Below are 26,248 nucleotides of genomic sequence, written 5' to 3'. Positions count from 1 at the left end.
TTCGAACCACCACCCAGGACAATGGATCTAATTCCAGTAGTCGATCCAAAACTGCAGCGCTGCAGAAGGGGCAGACGAAGTGGCCACCTGGTCAGGCTCTGTAGACGTACACATCGCCCACTGCTCCCGAGTAAACAACTAGTCTTCCAGAGAGACATCAGAGATTGTAACATTCTCTGTTTCATGGAAACATGGCTCTCTCGGGATATGCTGTCGGAATCGGTTCAGCCACCTGGCTTCTCCATGTATTGAGCCGACAGAGATAAACACCTCTCTGGGAATAGGAAGGGCGGGGGTGTATGCTTCATGATTAATGACTCATGGTGTAATCATAACAACATACAGGAACTCAAGTCCTTCTGCTCACCCCTGACCTAGAATTCCTTACAATCAAATGAGAGCCATTTTACCTACCAAGAGAATTCTTCAGTTATAGTCACAGCTGTGTACATTCCCTCTCAAGCAGACACCAAGATGGCCATCAAACTGCAAACTGGAAACCATATATCCTGAGGCTGCATTTATTGGAGCTGTGGATTTTAACAAAGCAAATTTGAGAACAAGGCCACCTAAATTCTACCAGCATATTGATTGCGCTATGCGCATGGGCATTACCATCGAACACTGCTACTCTAACTTCCACGATGCACACAAAGCCCTCCCCCGACTTCCCTTTTGCAAATAGGACCACGACGCCATCTTGCTCCTACCATCTAATAGGCAGAAAGTCAAAGCGGACGTACCAGTGACAAGAACCATTCAATGCTGGTCCGACAAATCAGAAGCCACGCTTCAAGATTGTTTTGATCACGCGGACTGGAATATGTTCCGGTCAGCCTCAGAGAACAACGTCGACCTATATGCTGACTCTGTGCGTGCGTTTATAAAGAAATGCATTGTAGATGTTGTGCCCACTGTGACTATTGACCAGATACCGTGGATGGATGGCGGCATTCGCGCAAAACTGAATGCGCGATCCACCGCATTTAACCATGGAAAGAGGTCTGGGAATATGGCTGCATATAAACAGTTTAGTTATTCCCTCTGCAAGGCAATCAAACAAGTGAGATCCTAGTACATGGACAAGGGGGAGTTGCAATTCATCGGCTCAGACACGAGACGTATGTGGCAGGGTCTATAGGACATCACGGACTACAAAAAGAAAACCAGCCACGTCACGGATACCAACGTCACACTTCCAGACAAGCTAAACACTTACTTTGCCCGCTTTGAGGATAATACAGTGCCACCATCGCGGCCCGCTAACAAGGACTGCGCCTTCTCTGTCTCCGTGGCAGACGTGAGTAAAACATTTAAACGTGTCAACCCTCGCAAGGCTGCTGGCCCAGACGGAATCCCAAGCCACGTGCTCAGAGCATGTGCAGACCTGCTGGCTGGTTTGTTTACGGAAATATTAAATTGATCCTTCTCCCAGTCATGCTTCAGTCATGCTTCAAGATGGCTACCATTGTTCCTGTACCCAAAAAGGAAAATATAACTGAACTAAATGACTATAGCACTCACTTCTGTCACCATGGACTGCTTTGAGAGACTAGTCAAGGATCATATCACCTCCGCCTTACCGGCCACCCAAGACGCACTTAATTTTGCATACCGGCCCAACAAGTCCACAGACGACGCAATCACCATCACACTGCACACTGCCTTATCCCATCTGGACAAAAGGAATACAGCAGGGAAGAACTATTGGATATAAGAGCAACGTCAACTTACTAACATTACGACTAGGTATACGACTTTTCCGAAGCGGAGCCTCCGTTCGAACCACCACCCAGGACAATGGATCTAATTCCAGTAGTCGACCCAAAACTGCGGAATGCTGTTCATTGACTACAGCTAAGCATTCAACACCATAGTACCCTCCAAGCTCATCATGAAGCTGGAGACCCTGGGTCTCAACCCCGCCCTGTGCAATTGGGTCCTGGACTTTCTGACGGGCCGTGCCCAGGTGGTGAAAGTAGGAAACAACATTTCCACTTCGCTGATCCTCAAGACTTGGGCCCCACAATGGTGCATGCTCAGCCTCCTCCTATATTCCCTGTTCACCCACGACTGCATGGCCATGCACGCCTCCAACTCAATCATCAAGTTTGCAGATGACACAACAGTAGTGAGCTTGATTACCAACAACGACGAGACAGCCTAAAGGGAAGAGGTGAAGGCACTCGGAGCGTGGTGTCTGGAAAACAACCTCTCACTCAACGTAAACAAAACTAAGGAGATGATCGTGGACTTCAGGAAACAGCAGAGGGAGGACCCCCCTATCCACATCGAAGGGACAGCAGTGGAGAAGGTGAAAAGTTTTAAGTTCCTTGGTGTACACGTCACAGACAAAACAGACAGTTTGGTGAAGAAGGCGCAACAGCGCCTCTTCAACCTCAGGAGACTGAAGAAATTTAGCCTGTCACCCAAAACCCTGACAAACTTTTACAGATGCACAGTCAAGAGCATCCTGTTGGGATGTATCACAGCCTGGTACGGCAACTGCACCATCCTCAACCGCAAGGCTCTCCAGAGGGTGGTGCACAATGCCTGCACAATGCATCACCGGGGGCAAACTACCTGCTCTCCATGACCCCTACAGCACCCGATGTCATAGGAAGGCCAAAAAGATCATCAAGGATATCAACCACCCGAGCCACTGCCTGTTCACACCGCTACCATCCAGACGGCGAGGTCAGTACAGGGGCATCAAAGCTGGGACTGAAAAATAACTTCCATCTCAAGGCCATCAGACTGCACTAGACTCAGAGATGCTGCTGCCTACAATGAGAACCAATCACAGGCCATATTAATGAATGGATCACTAGTCACTTTATACAATGCCACGCTAAATAATGTCACTTTAATATTTTTTACATATCTTACATTACTCATATCAAAAGGTATATATCGTATTTTATACCATCTATTGCACCTTGCCTATGCCGTTCGGCCTTCATTCGTTCATATACAATACTTAATTGTACATATTCTCATTCACCCCTTTAGATTTGTGGGTTATAGGTAGTTGTTGGTTAATTGTTAGATTACTTGTTAGATATTACTGCACTGTCAAAACTAGAAGCACAAGCATTTTGCTACACTCACTTTAACATCTGCTAACCATGTGTATGTGACAAATAACATTTCATTTGATAAAGACTGTTATTCTAAATTTGGATAGGACAATTATAAAAGGTTTTAATTATGATTCGGACACAGTGAGAGGGAGCTACTCTCAAACTGTGAGGGTTGTGGGCATTGCTAGAATTGATTGGATCTCGGGAGGGTTTTTCTCTCCAGAAGCCTTATCTTTAAGTGTCCTCCGAGAGGGAGGTTATTAGAGAACACTAGATGATAGCTTGAGTCAACCATGAAGGGGTTTTTGTTTTACCATGTCGTCAGAATTGCAATGTTAAATCGCATCAATACATATGGATTGCTGGATGATACGGTAAAATTCATTACCTACAAGGCTAATAGTCTGTGTCTTGCGTTAATACCCATGGATAAAAATGAAGGAGACATGCATGGAGACTAGCATCACATGGGCATAGAACGGAACGAATGGACGGTTATTTCACCCAGTCTTGGTGTATATTGACTAATTGATATGAGAATGTTTTAGTATGGTTATAACTATAGTGGTGACTATTGTGTTATGCGTTAGATGGTATGACATACACTACCATTCAAAAGTTTGGGGTCACTTAGAAATGTCCTTGTTTATGAAAGAAAAGCTCATTTTTCCCCCATTAAAATAACATCAATTTCATCAGAAATACATTATAGACATGGTTAATGTTGTAAATGACTATTGTAGCTGGAAACTGCAAATGTTTTATGGAATATCTACATAGGCGTACAGAAGCCCGTTATAAGCAACCATCACTCCTGTCTTCCAATAGCACGTTGTGTTAGCTAATCAAAGTTTATCATTTGAAAAGGCTAATTGATCATTAGAAACCCCTTTTGCAATTACGTTAGCACAGCTGAAAACTGTTGTCCTAATTAAAGAAACAATAAAACTGGCCTTCTTTGGACTACTTGAGTATCTGGAGCATCAACATTTGTGGGTTCGATTACAGGCAAAAAAAATATTTTATTACATTTTTATTTCAGCTTTATTTAACCAGGTAGGCCGGTTGAGAACAAGTTCTCATTTACAACTGCGATCTGGCCAAGATAAAGATAAAGCAGAAGTGGGAATGTAAGTAATCCAAACCCAACCCTCCATCCAGTAAGTCGTGATTCTGCCAAAATTCTCCTATTTACACTTTGTAGTCAATTTTGACATTTGTATTCATGTTCCTGACTCATATCAAAGTCACATAGGCCATTTAAAACCAGAGAAGTTTGTTCTAAGGGGCAGTTGACCTTTAAACACAGTACAACCACACATGTGGATGCAGTACAATGCCATTAAAACTATAGAGGATGACACAAAAAGGTTTATATGAAAACAAAATATACACAAGATTATAACAGAAAAAGAAAATACATCTCAGATACATCATCAATGGGGAGGAAACCTTAAAAGGAATTAAATAGATTACCAAGTAGCGTTCATTGAAACAATTATACTTTCTTTAAGCCTGTGCAGTTTTAAAGCATTTTGCCCATAAATGATTTCTTAAGGTTTATGGATTATATATGGTTTGTACACCATTTCATTCCTCTGCAGCAATGTTATGTATGAGAAACTCGCCAAGCAATTGTGAAAGCAATTTTCATATGTTCCATCACAAACGGTCACAAGTATCAGACACTGCATGCTCCCAGCTAATACCTAATCAACGCAACATTGACATTATCCCACTCCTGGTTAGCCACTATTGGCTTGTCAAACCTAACACAATTTATGCCGATTCATTTCCAGCAATGTTGCCCATGTCTATCACACTGTGCGTAGCCAGGTGATATGATAACCGTCTTATGGGTTGACAGATACTTTCCCCAAAACCTTCTCAATTAAATGTTAACTGCAAAGTAGGCTTAGCTGGCAGAAGTATATCATGAGTAAGTATATAATTTCTATCTATTATTTGTTATTTGCAAAATTTGCCATGAAATTAGCAGCAGCAGTGCAGAATCATAGCTCGACCGCACATTAGATTGTGCATTCTTCACTCGCTAGATGCACAATTAAATGGCCAGATGATCAAATAAAGGGAAATTGCACCAACAAATCTACATTGCTTAATTTTCTTCCAGTGGAGAAAATGGTATTCGGATGTGATTTAAGCATTGACATGGACTCAGAACATCCAATTTAGTTGTTTCGATATTAATAATTGTAATTTTAAGAGTGAAAAACTAAAACAAATCCACAACTAGGAAAAATGTAACTGAGAAAACATAATTTGGGGAAATATAAAACATAATTTGTGTGGGGGGGACAGATTTATTAACCATTAATTTACCAGGTACAGTATATTGTCAGGAAACACAGTGCATTACTTTCTCTTGTGCACTAACTACCTGGGGAAGAGTTGTGGGAAAGAGTTGCAGGGAAGAGGAGAAGAGAAGAGAAGAGCTCACAACATGTTTCATTTTTTTTTAAAGTTGCTCTCATACTAGAAAAGGTTGGAGACCCCTACTCTAATGAAATGAAAATAACCAGACAGGTAACTGGGGACAAAGTAATGTATAACTTTAAAAACCATCAACAGTTTGATCTGTACCACCTGGAGATCAACTGAAAGCCAGTTAATTTCCCTGAAATTATTAGGACCAATGTGCGTCTTTGGATTGAGCTTGAGTATAGTTATCATTAGTTTGTTTTGGGCCGTTTGAAGTTTGTCCTTCAGATGTATTGCTATGCCACTGAACTGTAGTCATAGTGACACTATCAGAGATGTTGAGAGGGTCCTCATAGTCTCTGTATCCAGAAACTTGGCTACCCTTGCCATGAACTTTGTCCTGGAGTGAAGCTTCCCAGTTACCTTCAGAGCCATGAGTTTACCTGTCATGGGTTGGTCCAGTTCACATCCCAAGTACTGGAAATAACAGAGCATTGTTCCTTCACCATTACATGATTAAACTAGACTGAGAAGTTGGAAGTTTCTCACATTGTGTTTGGAACCAAACAGGCAGTGATTAAGAGCAATGGACTAGTAACCGATAGGTTGCTGGTTAAAATCTCAGGGCTTATTTGTTGAAATATCTGTCAATGTGCCCTTGAGCAAGGCACTTAACCTTAATTGCTCTGGATTAGAGCACCTGCTTAATGACAAAAGTGTCAATGTCAATTGGATGCAGTCTGTCTTGCCTAAATGCAAAGACAGTTTGTTGTTGGATAACTACTTACTCACTTTAGTCAGTTCGCTGCTTAGGGTATTTTCAATGGGCTCCTTCTTATTCTGTGAAACCAAGTGGGCAAACTCAGCCACATACAGGAACAGAGGGAATGAACAGGCAGTCCATGTCCAAGCAAAAAAGTAAAGGCCCCAAAATGCTCCCTTGGGGGACACCACAGTATATCTCCTTAGCATCAGACAGTGTCGTGCCCACATTCATCTTTGGACCCTATTATTTAGGTATGACCAATTATTTTCAGTTTGTAGAACAAAATATAATGGATCACAGCATCAAATGCTTTTTCTAGGTCAAGCATGACCATTCCACAGAAGTTGTCCTTGTCAATTTCTTTCTTGATAAAATCTGTCAAGTACAGTAAACAACTGTCAGTAGAGTGGGATTATCTCAAACCAGAATCAAAGTCATATAAAATGGTATGGTCATGCATATACTTCAGGATCTGTTCATGGAGTGCTCTTTTTGAAACCTTTGACAAGAAACTCAAGATTGACACTGGTCTGTAGTTCGAGCGCAAAACCTGAACCTATAGGGGAGGGTCTGGGTGGGTGTCTGTCCGCCGTGGCGGCTCTGGCGCGGGACGTGGACCCCACTCCACCATAGTCCTTGTCCGCCTCTTAGCCCGCCTCCGTGGCCTCTTTAGAGTGGCGACCCTCGCCGCTGACCTCGGACTGGGGACCCTAGCCACGGGTCCCGAATGGACGGGAGATTCCGGCAGCACCGGACAGGCGGGAGACTCCGGCAGCTCCGGAGTGAAGGGCGATTCTGACAGCTCCTGGCTGACTGACGGCTCTGGCAGCTCCTGGCTGACTGATGGCTCTGGCAGCTCCTGGCTGACTGACGGCTCTGGCAGCTCCACGCTGACTGGCGGCTCTTGCAGCTCCTGGCTGACTGATGGCTCTGGCAGCTCCTGGCAGACTGACGGCTCTGGCAGCTCAGGACAGACTGGCGGCTCTGACAGCTCAGGACAGACGGAAGAATCTGGCAGCTCAGGACAGACGGGAGACTCTGGCAGCTCAGGATAGACGGGAGACTCTGGCAGCTCAGGACAGACGGGTAACTCTGGCAGCTCAGGACAGACGGGAGACTCTGGCAGCTCAGGACAGACGGGAGACTCTGGCAGCTCAGGACAGACGGGAGACTCTGGCAGCTCAGGACAGACGGGAGGCTGGACAGGCAGGAGCACCTGTAGGAAGGAGACAGAGAGACAGCATGGTGCGGAGGGCTGCCACCGGAGGGCTGGTGCGTGGATGTGGCACCGGATAGACCAGACCGTGAAGGCGCACAGGAGGTCTCGAGCACCGAGCCTGTCCAACCCTACCTGGCTGAATGCTCCCCGTAGCCAGGCCAGTGCGGCGAGGTGGAATAGCCCGCAGTGGGCTGTGCTGTGGTGCCGGGGACACCATGCGTAGGGCTGGTGCCATGTACACCGGCCCGAGGAGACGCACTGGAGACCAGATGCGCTGAGCCGACTTCATGGCACCTGGCTCGATGCCCACTCTAGCCCGGCCGATACGAGGCGCTGCAATGTACCGCACTGAAATATGCACACGCACCGGGGACACTGTGCCCCTCGCGGCATAACATGGTGCCTGCCCGGTCCCTCTCTCTCCACGGTAAGCACGGGGAGTTGGCGCAGGTCTCCTACCTGACTTCGCCACACTCCCCGTGTGGCCCCCCCCAATAATTTTTGGGGGCTGCCTCTCGGGCTTCAAGCCCCGCTGCCGTGCTGCCTCCTCATACCGCCGCCTCTCCGCTTTCGCTGCCTCCAGCTCAGCCTTGGGGCGGCGATATTCTCCAGCCTGTGCCCAGGGTCCTTTGCCATCCAGAATCTCCTCCCAAGTTCAGTTCTCCAAGTATCGCTGTCTCTCGTCACCACGCTGCTTGGTCCTTGGTGGGTGTTTCTGTAACGGTCGTCGTATGAAGGAAAGGACCAAAGCGCAGAGTGGTAAGTGTTTATCTTGATTTTTAATAAGAAACGTGAACACTGAAACAAAAACAATAAACGACAACGTGAAATAACTAAACCGAAACAGTACCGTGTGGACCAAACACTGACACGGAAAACAAACACCCACAACTCAAAAGTGAAACCAGGCTACCTAAGTATGATTCTCAATCAGGAACAACGATTGACAGCTGCCTCTGATTGAGAACCATACCAGGCCGAACACAGCAATCCCAAATCATAGAAAAACGAACATAGACAACCCACTCAACTCACGCCCTGACCATACTAAAACAAAGACATAACAAAAGAACTAAGGTCAGAACGTGACAGGTAGCCTAGCAGTTAAGAGCATTGGGCAAGTAACCGAAAGGTCGCTGGGTCATACACCTGAGCCGACTAGGTGAAAAGCACCTAGCCCTAATTGCTCCTGTAAATTACTCTGTATCTGCTAAATGACTGAAATGTAATGATGTGTGTTACATAAGATCATCAGCAGCATCCCTCAGGAGTCTAGCTGCGATGTTATCCATTCATGTGGCTTTCTATTTGTCAAGATCCTAAAGCAACTTTGTAACATCTGAAGTTGAAACGTGGGAAAATGTATACTTTCCTTCGGAAAATCCCTTGGCTGAATAAAACACTGAACAAAAATAATTTGAAAGATTTGACAGAGCTACAGTTCATAAAAGGAAATCAGTCAATCAAAATAAAGGAATTAGGCCCTAACCTATGGATTTCACAGGACTGGGAATACAGATATGCATATTTTGATCACAGTTACCTTATTAAAATAAAAAGTAGGGGCGTGGATCAGAAAACCAAGTTGAGTTGAGCAGGCTGTTGATTATGGCCAGTGGAATGTTGTCCCACAAGACTGTGCGAAGTTGCTGGATATTTGCGGGAACCGGAACACACTGTTGTACACATTGATCCACAGCATCCCAAACATGCTCAATGGGTGACATGTCTGGTGAGTATGCAGGCCATGGAAGAACTGGGACATTTTCAGGTTCCAGAAATTGTGTACAGCCAGTCAATATTTAGGTCCCCCAGAAAATATACCTCTCTGTTGATCACATACATTATCAAGCATTTCACACACATTATCCAGACACTGACTTTTAGCACTTGGTGGTCTATAGCAGCTACCCACAATAATGGTCTTTAGGACAACGGAGTGGATCCCATGCAGCGACCCAAAAAAACGACTCCGAAAAAGAGGGAAACGAGGCGGTCTTCTGGTCAGACTCCGGAGACGGGCACATCGTGCACCACTCCCTAGCATTCTTCTTGCCAATGTCCAGTCTCTTGACAACAAGGTTGATGAAATCCGAGCAAGGGTAGCATTCCAGAGGGACATCAGAGACTGTAACGTTCTTTGCTTCACGGAAACGTGGCTCACTGGAGAGACGCTATCCGAGGCGGTGCAGCCAACGGGTTTCTCCACGCATCGCGCAGACAGAAACAAACATCTTTCTGGTAAGAAGAGGGGCGGGGGCGTATGCCTTATGACTAATGTGACATGGTGTGATGAAAGAAACATACAGGAACTCAAATCCTTCTGTTCACCTGATTTAGAATTCCTCACAATCAAATGTAGACCGCATTATCTACCAAGAGAATTCTGTTCGATTATAATCACAGCCGTATATATCCCCCCCCAAGCAGACACATCGATGGCTCTGAATTAACTTTATTTGACTCTTTGCAAACTGGAAACCATTTATCCGGAGGCTGCATTCATTGTAGCTGGGGATTTTAACAAGGCTAATCTGAAAACAAGACTCCCTAAATTTTATCAGCATATCGATTGCGCAACCAGGGGTGGAAAGACCTTGGATCATTGTTACTCTAACTTCCGCGACGCATATAAGGCCCTGCCCCGCCCCCCTTTCGGAAAAGCTGACCACGACTCCATTTTGTTGATCCCTGCCTACAGACAGAAACTAAAACAAGAGGCCCCCACGCTGAGGTCTGTCCAACGCTGGTCCGACCAAGCTGACTCCACACTCCAAGACTGCTTCCATCACGTGGACTGGGACATGTTTCGTATTGCGTCAGACAACAACATTGACGAATACGCTGATTCGGTGTGCGAGTTCATTAGAACGTGCGTTGAAGATGTCGTTCCCATAGCAACGATTAAAACATTCCCTAACCAGAAACCGTGGATTGATGGCAGCATTCGCGTGAAACTTAAAGCGCGAACCACTGCTTTTAATCAGGGCAAGGTGTCTGGTAACATGACCGAATACAAACAGTGCAGCTATTCCCTCCGCAAGGCTATCAAACAAGCTAAGCGTCAGTACAGAGACAAAGTAGAATCTCAATTCAACGGCTCAGACACAAGAGGCATGTGGCAGGGTCTACAGTCAATCACGGACTACAGGAAGAAATCCAGCCCAGTCACGGACCAGGATGTCCTGCTCCCAGGCAGACTAAATAACTTTTTTGCCCGCTTTGAGGACAATACAGTGCCACTGACACGGCCTGCAACGAAAACATGCGGTCTCTCCTTCACTGCAGCCGAGGTGAGTAAGACATTTAAACGTGTTAACCCTCGCAAGGCTGCAGGCCCAGACGGCATCCCCAGCCGCGCCCTCAGAGCATGCGCAGACCAGCTGGCCGGTGTGTTTACGGACATATTCAATCAATCCCTATACCAGTCTGCTGTTCCCACATGCTTCAAGAGGGCCACCATTGTTCCTGTTCCCAAGAAAGCTAAGGTAACTGAGCTAAACGACTACCGCCCCGTAGCACTCACTTCCGTCATCATGAAGTGCTTTGAGAGACTAGTCAAGGACCATATCACCTCCACCCTAACTGACACCCTAGACCCACTCCAATTTGCTTACCGCCCAAATAGGTCCACAGACAATGCAATCTCAACCACACTGCACACTGCCCTAACCCATCTGGACAAGAGGAATACCTATGTGAGAATGCTGTTCATTGACTACAGCTCGGCATTCAACACCATAGTACCCTCCAAGCTCGTCATCAAGCTCGAGACCCTGGGTCTCGACCCCGCCCTGTGCAACTGGGTACTGGACTTCCTGACGGGCCGCCCCCAGGTGGTGAGGGTAGGCAACAACATCTCCTCCCCGCTGATCCTCAACACTGGGGCCCCACAAGGGTGCGTTCTGAGCCCTCTCCTGTACTCCCTGTTCACCCACGACTGCGTGGCCACGCACGCCTCCAACTCAATCATCAAGTTTGCGGACGAACAGTGGTAGGTTTGATTACCAACAACGACGAGACGGCCTACAGGGAGGAGGTGAGGGCCCTCGGAGTGTGGTGTCAGGAAAATAACCTCACACTCAACGTCAACAAAACTAAGGAGATGATTGTGGACTTTAGGAAACAGCAGAGGGAACACCCCCCTATCCACATCGATGGAACAGTAGTGGAGAGGGTAGCAAGTTTTAAGTTCCTCGGCATACACATCACAGACAAACTGAATTGGTCCACTCACACAGACAGCATTGTGAAGAAGGCGCAGCAGCGCCTCTTCAACCTCAGGAGGCTGAAGAAATTCGGCTTGTCACCAAAAGCACTCACTAACTTCTACAGATGCATAATCGAGAGCATCCTGGCGGGCTGTACGGCAACTGCTCCGCCCTCAACCGTAAGGCTCTCCAGAGGGTAGTGAGGTCTGTACAACGCATCACCGGGGGCAAACTACCTGCCCTCCAGGACACCTACACCACCCGATGTCACAGGAAGGCCATAAAGATCATCAAGGACATCAACCACCCGAGCCACTGCCTGTTCACCCCGCTATCATCCAGAAGGCGAGGTCAGTACAGGTGCATCAAAGCTGGGACCGAGAGACTGAAAAACAGCTTCTATCTCAAGGCCATCAGACTGTTAAACAGCCACCACTAACATTGAGTGGCTGCTGCCAACACACTGACACTGACTCAACTCCAGCCACTTTAATAATGGGAATTGATGGTAAATGATGTAAATATATCACTAGCCACTTTAAACAATGCTACCTTATATAATGTTACTTACCCTACATTATTCATCTCATATGCATACGTATATACTGTACTCTATATCATCGACTGTATCCTTATGTAATACATGTATCACTAGCCACTTTAACTATGCCACTTTGTTTACATACTCATCTCATATGTATATACTGTACTCGATACCATCTACTGTATCTTGCCTATGCTGCTCTGTACCATCACTCATTCATATATCATTATGTACATATTCTTTATCCCCTTACACTGTGTACAAGACAGTAGTTTTGGAATTGTTAGTTAGATTACTTGTTGGATATTACTGCATTGTCGGAACTAGAAGCACAAGCATTTCGCTACACTCGCATTAACATCTGCTAACCATGTGTATGTGACAAATAAAATTTGATTTGATTTGATTTCATTTGATTTAGGTGAGGCAGGTAAACCTGTATCCATATTACTTCAACAGTATTTAACATGAGACCCTCTCTAAGCTTTACATTAATGTGGCTCTGAATATAGACCGCAACACCACCTCCATTGGCATTTCTGTCTTTTCTGTAGATTTATAACCATGCATTGCTACCACTGTATCATCAAATGTATTATTTAAGTATTGTATTATTTATTGCTTTTACTGGGAACCTTTTCAGAAGTAGACATGACAATGTTATTTATGTTTGAGCTGATAGCGCAGGGTGAGCTGCACACAGTGGACTTCCTACTAGGGCACACTGCCTCATGCTAACAGTATAACTCTGGTTCATAGGCACATGATTATTGTATACAATAGCTTTTGTATTGACAGCTTGTTGCGAGTAGATACGTTCTAGAGAGTATTCCAGAGCTCTCTGGGTTCATTTTTATTGTGCTGGATCTTGCTCTTATAGAGGACTCTTTCTCTTTGTCAATCATCCTTTGAACTGTATTTTTTAGGTGTTTGTATTGAGTGAAGGAATCTGGCAATGTTGACCTCTTAAAGTATTTTAAGATAGAGCTTACGTGACAGTACCCACTCCCTGGCACAAGGCTGGATGCCAACCACAGGGACGATCCCGGGGATCAGGAGCGGGCCGGTCGCCTCCGCTGAGGCACAGAAACCTGAAGAACCGGCTAAGGCGTGAGAGTCTAACAACCCGGCTGAGACCTCCCCGGTTGCCTCAGTCGAGGCACGGGAACCTGTTCACCCAGTTGAGGCATGGGAGCCTATCGAGCCCGCTGAGGCATGGGAGCCTATACAGCCAGCTGAGGCATCGAGCCATCTCCCCGCACAGTAACAACCTTAATAATGAATATATCCTAAATTGCAAACTATTCCCTAAAAGTGTAATGCTTTTGTATATAGCTTTTGTCCATAGCCCCCTGGTCAAAAGCAAAAGTAGTACACAATATGGAGAAATGGGTGCCATTTGGAACGTAACCAATGTCTTCCACAATAACCACACAGTGCCTTTATGGCACAGTTTGCATTGCGGGTTAGCGTCATCATGAATCTTGTTCTGGAGGCTCTCACGACCTGGTGCAGTCACAAAGTCATAAAATCTGTAAAGCCTAACCCTGACCTTAACCCCAACCTTAAACACACTGCTATCCATAATGCCTAACCCTAACTGTAAATTAATACCTAAAAGCACATTTTTGTTTTAATTTGTTTTTACAATATAGGCAATTTTGACTTTGCAGCTGTCCCATCTAGCAGAAATCGCTCAGTGCTGCCTCCAGGGCACAACAATAAATATCAGCCTGCATTTGCAGTACTGCTGCCTGTGTGCCTTACCCTGATTTTCTCTGAAAAGTAATGGAACACTGTTTCTGCACACTCTGGCAATGTTCTACATCTAAATATAGAGATGGAGCTATATGATAGTTACAGTGCACTATAAACAGACCACTTCCTGGAGATAGAGAAATGTAACACCACCTCAAGGTAAGCAGGAATGTGTGTGTGTGAGGGGAAGTATGGCAGGTGGGTGAGGATGTAGAGCGAGATATGTGTATCTGCATACCACCCACATACACACGCTCCGTGTGTCTGTGTGTCTGTGTGTGTGTGTGTGTGTGTGTGTATGTGTGTGTGTGTGTGTGTGTGTGTGTGCACTGTATGTGGATGTTTTTAACTATTCTTGTGAGGACCAGAAGTCTCCACAAGAAGAGAAAACAAACAAAGAGTTGACCAACTGTGGACATTTTGTTAGTCCCCATGAGGTCAAATGCTGTTTCTAGGGGTTTAGGGTTATGGTTAGAATTCGTTTTGGAATTACATTAAGGGTTAGGATTAGAAGCTTGGGTTAGTTTAGGTTTAGGAGCTTGGGTTAGGTTTAGGGTTAGGTTTTTGGGTTAGGATTTTGAATGGGACTGAATTGTGTGTCCCGACAAGGTTAGCTGTCCAAGACTGTGTTTGTGTGTGGGGGTGGGTGCGTGCGTGCCAGATGAGGCTGGTGAGAGAAGCTATAGGAGGACAGGCTCAATATAATGCCTGGAATGGAGTGAATGGAACGGTATCAAACACATCAAACAGAGTATGTAAACCACATGTTTGACTCCATTCCAAATATTCCATGCCAGCCATTACAATGAGCCCATCCTCCTATAGCTCCCACTCCTCTTTCTATTCTGGTTAGAGCCAGTTTGCGCTGTTCTGTGAAGGGAGTAGCACACAGCGTTGTAACAGAACTTCAGTTTCTTGGCAATTTCTCATATGGAATAGCCTTCTCAGAACAAGAATGGACCGACAAGTTTGAGCCTGTAATCGAACCCACAAATGCTGATGCTCCAGATACTCGTCTAAAGGATGCCAGTTGTATTGTTTCTTTAATCAGCACAACAGTTTTCAGCTGTGTTAACATAATTACAAAAGGGGTTTCCAATGATCATTTAGCCTTTTAAAATGATAAACTTGGATTAGCTAACACAACGTGCCATCGGAACACAGGAGTGATGGTTGCTGATAATGTGCCTCTCTACGCCTATGTAGATATTCCATTAAAAAAATTAGCAGTTTCCAGCAACAATAGTCATTTACAACATTAACAATGTCTACAATGTATTTCAGATCAATTTGATGATAGACAAAACATTTGCTTTTCTTTCATTAACAAGGACATTTCTAAGTTACCCCAAACTTTTGAATGGTAGTGTATATAGTATATATATATATATATATATATATATACACTGTATACTTTTTCACTGCAAATATTTTAAAACATTTTTGGTTGACCAATCAAACGTTTCTTTATTTATTTTTATCACAAGTGGGATGGTGTCCCTAACGCCTCAATGGGTGGGCTGCCGCTGGTGCATACGTGTGTGCATGTTGTTGGTGTATGTGCGGTGAGGGAGAAAAGGAGATGCATTTCATTCAGTATCATATTTATATCTCCTTTTCATGTCTTTGTGTGTTTACAGGTTGCCTGCATATAAATGTGTTTAGCAGTATGGTAAGCATTTCTCTGGAAAGTATGACCTTCTAAGAAAAACTATGATTAAGATCAGTATTATCAAAGGGTTTCAATGTGTATATCTTATACGATTCACTCTGTTCTTTGTTACATAACTCTGTTCTTTGTTACATAATACATAATAAAAACTGAAGTGTTGCAGGAAATTGATTCGTTAGCGCTTAACATTCTGAAATGCTCACTGAACATAAGTCATGATGCCATATGCAGTGGTGTAAAATACTTGAAAGTACTTCTTACTGTAAGTTGTTTTTTGGTGTGTCTTTACTTTCCTATTTACATTTTTGATTACTTTAACTTTTACTTCACTACATTCCTAAAGAAAATTGTTTACTTTTTACTCCATATATTTTCTCTGACACCCAAAATACTTATGAATGCTAAGCAGAACAGGAAAATGTCCTAATTCACACACTAATAAAGAGAACATCCTTGGTCATCCCTACTGCCCCTGATCTGGCAGACTCACTAAACACATGCTTCGTTTGTAAATTATGTCTGAGTGTTGGAGTATGGCACTGGCTATCCATAAATTAAAAAAACAAGAAAATGATGCCGTCTGGTTGCTAAATATAAGGACTTTGAGATGATTTATACTATTACTTTTGATATTTTTGATACTCCTCGACGTCGCCGCACGAGGAGGCAAAAGCAGACTTTCCCCCAAAGCGACATCCCTCTAAGGCCCTTATGCTAGCTTGCTAGCCTCGGCCTGCTAACTGCTAGCTTGCTAGCCCCGGACTGCTAACTGTCTGAATCGCCATGTCCACAGCCAGCCCAACCACTCACTGGACCCATACGATCACTTGGCTACGCATGCCTCTCCCTAATATCAATATGCCTTGTCCATTACTGTTCTGGTTAGTGATTACTGTCTTATTTCACTGTAGAGCCTCTAGCCCTGCTCAATATGCCTTAACCAACCATGTTGTTCCACCTCCCACATATGCGATGACATCACCTGGTTTAAACATCTTTAGAGACTAAATCTCTCTCATCATTACTCAATGCCTAGGTTTACCTCCAGTGTACTCTTCCTACCATACCTTTGTCCGTACATTGAATCTATGCTATCATGCCCAGAAACCTGCTCCTTTTACTCTCTGTTCTGAATGTGCTAGACGGCCAGTTCTTCTAGCATTTAGACGTACCCTTATCCTACTTCTCCTCTGTTTATCTGGTGATGTAGAGGTTAATCCAGGACCTGCAGTGCCTAGATCCACTCCTACTCCTCAGGTGCTCTCATTTGTTGACTTCTGTAACCGTAAAAGCCTTGGTTTCATGCAAGCCTACTCCATAAGTTTGCTTTATTCATTGCTTTCGCACATTCTGCCAACCCGGATGTCTTTGCCGTGTCTGAATCCTGGCTTAGGAAAACCACCAAAAACCCTGAAATTTCCATCCCTAACTATAACATTTTCCGCCAAGAACTGCCAAAGAGGGCGGTGTCGCAATCTACTGTAGAGATAGCCTGCAGAGTTCTGTCTTACTATCCAGGTCTGTACCAAAACAATTCGAGCTTCTACTTCTAAAAATGAACCTTTCCAGAAACAAGACTCTCACCGTAGACCACCTTCTGCCCCCAGCTGTGCCCTGGACACCATATGTGAATTGATTGCCCCCCCATCTATCTTCTGAGCTCGTGCTGCTAGGTGACCTAAACTGGGACATGCTCAACACCCTGGCCATCCTACAATCTAAACTTGATGCCCCCAATCTCACACAAATTATCACTGAACCTACCAGGTACAACCCCAAATCTGTGAACACGGGCACCCTCCTAGATATCATCCTAACTAACTCACCCTCCAAATACACCTCTGCTGTTTTCAACCAAGATCTCAGTGATCACTGCCTCATTGCCTGCGTCCGTAATGGGTCTGCGGTCAAACGACCACCCCTTATCACTGTCAAACGCTCCCTAAAACACTTCTGCGAACAGGCGTTTCTAATTGACCTGGCCAGGGTATCCTGGAATGACATTGACCTCATCCCGTCAGTAGAGGATGTCTGGCTATTCTTTAAAAGTGCCTTCCTCACCATCTTAAATAAGGATGCTCCATTCAAAAAAAATTAGAACTAGAAGTAGATATAGCCCTTGGTTCATTCCAGACCTGTCTGCCCTTGACCAACACAAAAACATCATGTGGCATTCTGCATTAGAATCGAATAACCCCCGTGGTATGCTACTTCCCAGGGAAGTTAGGAACCAATATACACAGGCAGTTAGGAAAGCTAAGGCTAGCTTTTTCAAACAAAAATGTGCATCTTGTAGTACAAACTCAAAAAAGTTCTGGGACACTGTAAAGTCCATGGATAATAAGAGCACCTCCTACCAGCTGCTCACTGCACTGAGGCTAGGAAACACTGTCACTACCAATAAATCCACAATAATTGAGAATTTCAATAAGAATTTTTCTACAGCTGGCCATGCTCTCCACCTGGCTACCCCTACCCCGGGCAACTGCCCTGCGCTCCCCACAGTAACTCGCCTTAACCTCCCCCACTTCTCCTTCACCCAAATCTAGACAAACTGGACCCTCTGTTTCTAAAATTATCTGCCGAAATGATTGCAACCTCTATTACTAGCCTGTTCAACCTCTCTTTCGTATCGTCTGAGATTCCCATAGATTAGAAAGCTGCCGCGGTCATCCCCCTCTTCAAAGGGGGAGACACTCTAGACCCAAACTGCTACAGACCTACAGTATATCTATACTACCCTGCCTTTCTAAGGTCTTTGAAAGCCAAGTTAACAAACAGATTACCGACCATTTCGAATCTCACCGTACCTTCTTCGCTATGTAATCTGGTTTCAGAGCTGGTCATGGGTGCACCTCAGCCACGCTCAAAGTCCTAAACGATATCATAACCGCCATCGATAAGAGACATTACTGTGTAGCCGTATTCATCGATCTGGCTAAGGCTTTCGACTTGGTTTCTCAAATGATTGCCTCTCTTGGTTCACCAACTACTTCTCCGATATAGTTCAGTATGTCAAATCTGAGGGCCTGTTGTCCGGACCTCTGGCAGTCTCTATAGGGGTGCCACAGGGTTCAATTCTCTTCTCTGTATACAGTGCCTTGCAAAAGTATTCGGCCCCCTTGAACTTTGCGACCTTTTGCCACATTTCAGGCTTCAAACATAAAGATATAAAACTGTATTTTTTTGTGAAGAATCAACAACAAGTGGGACACAATCATGAAGTGGAACGAAATTTATTGGATATTTCAAACTTTTTTAACAAATCAAAAACTGAAAAATTGGGCGTGCAAAATTATTTAGCCCCCTTAAGTTAATACTTTGTAGCGCCACCTTTTGCTGCGATTACAGCTGTATGTCGCTTGGGGTATGTCTCTATCAGTTTTGCACATCAAGAGACTGAAATTTTTCCCATTCCTCCTTGCAAAACAGCTCGAGCTCAGTGAGGTTGGATGGAGAGCATTTGTGAACAGCAGTTTTCAGTTCTTTCCACAGATTCTCGATTGGATTCAGGTCTGGACTTTTGACTTGGCCATTCTAACACCTGGATATGTTTATTTTTGAACCATTCCATTGTAGATTTTGCTTTATGTTTTGGATCATTGTCTTGTTGGAAGACAAATCTCCGTCCCAGTCTCAGGTCTTTTGCAGACTCCATCAGGTTTTCTTCCAGAATGGTCCTGTATTTGGCTCCATCCATCTTCCCATCAATTTTAACCATCTTCCCTGTCCCTGCTGAAGAAAAGCAGGCCCAAACCATGATGCTGCCACCACCATGTTTGACAGTGGGGATGGTGTGTTCAGGGTGATGAGCTGTGTTGCTTTTACGCCAAACATAACGTTTTGCATTGTTACCAAAAAGTTCAATTTTGGTTTCATCTGACCAGAGCACCTTCTTCCACATGTTTGGTGTGTCTCCCAGGTGGCTTGTGGCAAACTTTAAACAACACTTTTTATGGATATCTTTAAGAAATGGCTGTCTTCTTGCCACTCTTCCATAAAGGCCAGATTTGTGCAATATACGACTGATTGTTGTCCTATGGACAGAGTCTCCCACCTCAGCTGTAGATCTCTGCAGTTCATCTAGAGTGATCAATGGCCTCTTGGCTGCATCTCTGATCAGTCTTCTCCTTGTATGAGCTGAAAGTTTAGAGGGACGGCCAGGTCTTGGTAGATTTGCAGTGGTCTGATACTCCTTCCATTTCAATATTATCGCTTGCACAGTGCTCCTTGGGATGTTTAAAGCTTGGGAAATCTTTTTGTATCCAAATCCGGCTTTAAACTTCTTCACAACAGTATCTCGGACCTGCCTGGTGTGTTCCTTGTTCTTCATGATGCTCTCTGCGCTTTTAACGGACCTCTGAGACTATCACAGTGCAGGTGCATTTATACGGCGACTTGATTACACACAGGTGGATTGTATTTATCATCATTAGTCATTTAGGTCAACATTGGATCATTCAGAGATCCTCACTGAACTTCTGGAGAGAGTTTACTGCACTGAAAGTAAAGGGGCTGAATAATTTTGCACGCCCAATTTTTCAGTTTTTGATTTGTTAAAAAAGTTTGAAATATCCAATAAATGTTGTTCCACTTCATGATTGTGTCCCACTTGTTGTTGATTTTTCACAAAAAAATACAGTTTTATATCTTTATGTTTGAAGCCTGAAATGTGGCAAAAGGTCGCAAAGTTCAAGGGGGCCGAATACTTTCGCAAGGCACTGTACATCAATGATGTCGCTCTCGCTGCTGGTGATTCTTTGATCCACCTCTAAGCAGACGACACCATTCTCTATACCTCTGGCCCTTCGTTGGACACGGCGTTAACTAACCTCCAGACAAGCTTCAATGCTATACAACACTCCTTCCGTGGCCTCCAACTGCTCTTAAATGCAAGTAAAACTAAATGCATGCTTTTCAACCAATCGCTGCCCGCACCTATCTGCCCGTCCAGCATCACTACTCTGGACCGTTCTGACTTAGAATATGTGGACAACAAAAAATACCTAAGTGCCTTGTTGGACTGTAAACTCTCCTTCCAGATTCACTTTAAACATCTCCAATCCAAAATTAAATCTAGAATCAGCTTCCTATTTAGCAAAATAGCATCCTTCACTCATGCTGCCAAACATACCCTTGTAAAACTGACCATCCTACCGATCTTTCACTTCGGCGATGTCATTTACAAAATAGCCTCCAACACTCTACTCAACAAATTGGATGCAGTCTATCACAGTGCCATCCGTTTTTGTCACCAATGCTCCATATACTACCCACCACTGCAACCTGTATGCTCTCGTTGGCTGGCCCTCGCTTCATACTCGTTGCCAAACCCACTGGCTCCAGGTCATCTACAAGTCTCTGCTAGGTAAAGCCCCGCCTAATCTCAGCTCACTGGTCACCATAGCAGCACCCACCCGAAGTAAGCGCTCCAGCAGGTATATCTCACTGGTCACCCCCATAGCCAATTCTTCCTTTGCCTGCCTATCCTTCCAGTTCTCTGCTGCCAATTACTGGAACGAACTGAAAAAAACACCGAAGCTGGAGACTCTTACCTCCCTCACTAGCTTTAAGCACCAGCTGTCAGAGCAGCTCACAGATCACTGCACCTGTACATAGCTCATCTGTAAATAGCCCATCCAATCTACATTATCCCCATACTGTATTTATTTATTTATCTTGCTCCTTTGCACCCCAGTATCTCAACTTACACATTGATCTTCTGCGCATCCTACCATTCCCGTGTTTAATTGCTATATTGTAATTAACTTGCTACCATAGCCTATTTATTGCCTTACCTCTCTTATCCTACCTCATTTGCACATGCTGTATATAGATTTTTCTACTGTATTATTGATTGTATGTATGTTTATTCCATGTGTAACTCTGTGTTGTTGTATGTGTCGAACTGCTTTGCTTTATCTTGGCCAGGTTGCAGTTGCAACCTACCTGGTTAAATAAAGGTGAAATAAAAATAAAAAAAATATTTGAGCAATTACATTGTCAAAATACTTTTAGACTTTTACTCAAGTAGTATTTTACTGGGTGACTTTTACCTTTACTTGAGTAATTCTCTATTAAGGTGTATTTACTTTTACATCTCAAATCTGTTAATTTTGAAAACATTATGTTTGACTTTAATGCTCTGGTGTTTTTCCCGTGATCTGGCTGTGTTGTGTAACTAAATATGGAATGGAAATATACCGAGTGTCCAAATATAATCGGATGAAATTCAATTATACGCTTTGATACATTCAGATTGTTTCTACATGGCTAGGTCCACACATTTATTTTTTCTCCACACAATGAAAATGAACCCATTCATTATCGTACCTTCTGTTAATGGCCACCCGCAACAAATGTTATACATCAGAGAGATGACTAATATGTTTATTCAGCTGCAGATTATATTATTCAGTACAGTAAAATGATACAGAAAATGTCCCCAACTCCAGCCTATATCTCTAGCCAGACATTTACAGATTACAATTATACATGTTGTAAATCAAGAACTTGTCACCTTACGTCATTTGCATTAAATATTTACTCATTCAGTTTTCAACAAAATATTGTAACATTTCTTTGTACAAAAATAACTGAATTATATATACACATTTGAGTCATATTAAACCACGTAACGTGGGAATCTAATTAGCATAAATACAAACTCCCCATAAAATTCTGTCAGTTTAAGCTAGAGATCTGTTTTTGCTTTAGATGCATCTCAATCCACCGCATCCGCCTATGTTACACTTCCGCATCTGCGGTCAAAGGTGACAGAGCTAGAGCGGTGTTTGTCAGACCATGACACATCTCACAAAATTGTCTGTAGCATCTGAATGGTTTGGGCTACAAACTATAATCTCTCTATGGAAAGATGGGTCTCTCATGAACACTATGGTGTTCTCTGTTTTGCTCTACGACCCCCACAAGCATCAGAAGTTGATACAGCCAATCTGCCAACCTCCGTCTGTAGCTTTCGAACAGTTTGACCCATCTGTGTAAAGGTGAGACTCTCACAAACACATACATATGGGTTGTTTTTGTAGGATTTCCACAGGCCTCACAAGACTTGTCTGAAGGTCCTGTACCAGTCGAAAACATGCATGGAAGTGCAGTATATATGGAGTATGTTTAGTGCCAAAAATATAGGGTTAAATACATGTACAAATGTTTCCAGATGTTTCTTATATGTTAAAGGTATAGGACAGACACTTAAGAACAAACTTCCTTTATATTTCTTTGGTGGGGGACTATCTGTTGTTCCATGTAGTGAATCAATGTGTTTGTATGGGCTTATAGCAGTAAGGCTAATGCTTTCTTCTTCATCAAATCATTTTTATATAAAAAAAATAACTAACAAAATGTTCCATGGTATGACCTGCTTAAAGCAATTCCATATTGCTTAGTAAGTAGCCCCCCTCCCAGCTTAGACAGGGCATAGCAATATAAAACATATAATGGGATATGTACAGTGTAAACCATTTACAACAACTGTATAGGCATTACGTAAATAAAGAAACACATATGGAGTGATTTGAAATTAATGAATTGGTAAATTTGATATGGACCCCATGTCAATATGCTCTCCTGCCTTAAATATAAGCGATAAGTGACCTTTGCCTTTAGGCTCAGTTTGCAGTTTTGATAGTTCAAGCTGAGCTCAAAATCAGGCTGCTCTATATTAATTGCATCTTATTAAGCCTTGTTCACACTGGTTTGAAGTGACAAAAAAAATGCATATCTGATTTTAATATATTATTTTTTCTGCAGTCTGAACAGACAAAAAGCACATCGAATTGGATATTTCAAGACCCAATTTGGACCATATTTGTAAATGATGAGACTTGCGTCTGAACAGTCAACTCTGATTTATTTGCCTTCTAGTATTTTTTTACTGTTATTTGGCGTATCGTGTGGTTTGCAGGCTTCTCAGTTGACAGTTTGACAACAACATGTGGTAGCTATCTAGCTTGTTAATTGTTTACAAACACATTAGTGATTTGTGCTAGCAAGCTAAACAGCTACCTAGCAAGCTTGTTGACTGCTTTGGCTAGCCAAAAATGACTAGTTCTGAAAGTCGGATCACCTTATCCTTTGAGGCTTTAAAAGTGTTCTTACGCTATGATTTTGAACATTCAAAGCAACTGGGAGACTTCCATGGCAGGCATTGTTGTCAGTCACCTTAACTTAATACCAGTACACAACAACTGGACACACACCCGCAATTACAATGACAACTTGAGTAACAATGTAAGCAATTGACTACAGTCTGAACACACACAAATCCGATTTGGTCACTTGTAACTTGCTGTTTGTACAGTCAGTATTCCAAAATGGATTTGAAAAACTAAATGGATTTGAGTGTTAAGGCCTGCAGTGTGAACAAAGCTTTAGACGGTCTAGCACCCAAACAATGGTTACAGCCTGATAATTCTTTGCTCACTATCGCAAACACCTCAAATCAAACCCTAGATGCAGAAATCAACTAGGTGCAATCCCCTTCAATAGCTTCCTCAACTTCTTTCTGGTTTAATAAAGAACTACCACAATCTCTTCCTACTGATGTTGATGTTTAGGTGTTGCTGCTGCTGTTGTCGGTGGCGGTTTTGGAGAAAGGAGCAGGGGTAGAAAGGTAGCCCTTGAACAGACTCATCACCCTCTGCTTGTACGTCTTAATGGCAAAGAAGTAGATGACAGGGTCCAGACAACAGTTAAGGTTCATCATGGAGACAGTCACCTGCAGGGACACAATGCCCTTTTAATTAAAAAAATGTTGTTGAGGATTTCAATGTATCACAAAAAAAAGAAAACTCACAGTTCCCTAAACAGTCAGATATACTGACTGACAGCCAGACAGACACACAAACACACACACACACACACACACACACAGCAGGATGCATCTCGGGCATAAATGTAAATCTACCATGTTTTATAGAAAGACAGACACACCAACAGTCTCCCCAACCGACAGACAGACAAACAAACAGACCAACGAACAGACCAACAACTGACATACAGACATTCACTTTAGCAGGTCCTACCTGTAGGGAAGCCTTGAATGCCCGCATCTCGTCACACTTGGGCTGGCCCAGCATCTTCCTCAGCATGAACTGCATGATGTTGAGGTGGTAGGGGCTGAAGCACAGGACGAAGGTGAGGAGGATGAGGAGGATGATATTGTTGGCTCTGCGGCTACGACCCAAGCGGCCAGTCAGTGGGTTCTGTTTGGCTGTGCGACTCAGTTTGAGATTGATCCGAGTGTAACACACAATGATGACCAGTAGGGGGAGACAGAAGGAAACCGTACAGGCCAGGAAGAGAAGATAAGGGGTGGAGCGAGTACCCTCAAAGGTGAAGTACTCCATGCAGGTTCGTCGGCCTCTGTGGTCATGGAGCATGGTACGGAAGAGCAGGGGGGCAGTTTCCAGACACACCAGTAGCCAGACGAGGCAGCAGACCCCTCGCACCACTTTGACACTCCGCAGGTACTGTAGCCGGTGGGGGTGGACCATGGCCAGGTACCGATCTAGACTGATACATGTCATGAAGGCAATTCCTGGTGGAAGAGAGGGAGACGGGATATTGAATGGGTGGATGAATAAACAGAAGACACTAACCAGCAGACAGGCAAGCAGACAGAGAAAAAAATTGACAGACTGACACACATACACACACATGCAAAAACTAGGGCATAAATGTAAATGTTTTATATAAACCTGTGAGAAAAAGTTCGTTTTTACTATAACAACAACCTACTGCGGAATGCTGCAGCTCTTACACAGTTTTCCCCATACAACACACACACACACCTTACCTGAGTATGTGTTTGAAAAGAACAACATAGTAGCCAGCCTGCAGAGCAAATCCCCAAAGGGCCAGTCAAACTGTCTGATGTAGTAAGTGACTCTCCCTGGCAGTGCCAATGTGAACAATGCATCAGACACAGCCAGGTTGACCAGGTAAAGAGACGTGGAGTTGAACTTCTGCTTCTTCTGACAGGTCACATACAGGACAAGGCAGTTGCCACAGACACTGATGAGGAACACCAGAGAGTAGAAGATTGGGAAGATGATCAGGGCAGCTCTCTGGTAGACAAAGACATCACACATCTGGTTGGTGTCAGAGGTGTTTAAATCCACCGGGTCCACAGAGATGTTGGTAGACATTTCTCCTGTTGAGAAAAAAATCAGTTTGAGAAAAAAAGTTGTGGATGAACCCTGATGAATAACCCAAAAAGTTGGTTGAGATCCATTGAATACTTCATGGAGAACACAATAATCTAGTGTGCTGGAGTTTAAACTGTGACAGCTAATTACATTCAAAAAACGGATTTGTCCAAAAGGGACACAAATAAATAAATACTGAGCTAACACATATATTAACAATACATATATTAACTTCTACAACTATAGTTAATCAATACTGAATGAATAGACCATTTAGCTTTGAATATAAAGGATTGCATATCTATAATGACAAATATGCAAAAAGACTTCAGCGTTTCACCTGCTATCCAAGACAGTCTGTTAACTCTGGTGTTTGAAAGT

At 43.8% G+C, this 26,248-nt stretch overlaps 1 protein-coding gene across 1 annotated transcript; it reads right to left on the bottom strand.

Annotated features, from left to right (window-relative positions):
• Positions 1-22,139: 22,139 nt before the first annotated feature.
• LOC139405980 (G-protein coupled receptor 183) lies at positions 22,140-25,867 on the bottom strand. Its single transcript, XM_071148439.1, has 3 exons — positions 25,516-25,867; positions 24,743-25,257; positions 22,140-24,435 (listed from the first exon to the last, which is right to left on the bottom strand). Exons 1-3 carry the CDS (start codon positions 25,865-25,867, stop codon positions 24,271-24,273), a joined length of 1,032 nt encoding a protein of 343 aa, XP_071004540.1. The 3' UTR covers positions 22,140-24,270.
• Positions 25,868-26,248: the final 381 nt, after the last annotated feature.

The sequence above is a fragment of the Oncorhynchus clarkii genome, chromosome 3 (genome assembly GCF_045791955.1).
Source record: "Oncorhynchus clarkii lewisi isolate Uvic-CL-2024 chromosome 3, UVic_Ocla_1.0, whole genome shotgun sequence".
Taxonomy (NCBI): Eukaryota; Metazoa; Chordata; class Actinopteri; order Salmoniformes; family Salmonidae; genus Oncorhynchus; species Oncorhynchus clarkii.
This window is presented reverse-complemented; position numbering and strand designations above follow the sequence as displayed.

What these genes read in the sequence shown, in the direction of transcription:
- LOC139405980 (XM_071148439.1), bottom strand. Translation starts at nt 25,867, where the DNA reads ATGTCTACCAACATCTCTGTGGACCCGGTGGATTTAAACACCTCTGAC. An exon ending in CTTTTCAAACACATACTCAG is followed by an intron (nt 25,258 to 25,515) that starts GTAAGGTGTGTG and finishes CTCTTCCACCAG; the next exon opens with GAATTGCCTTCATGACATGT. An exon ending in CATTCAAGGCTTCCCTACAG is followed by an intron (nt 24,436 to 24,742) that starts GTAGGACCTGCT and finishes GTGTCCCTGCAG; the next exon opens with GTGACTGTCTCCATGATGAA.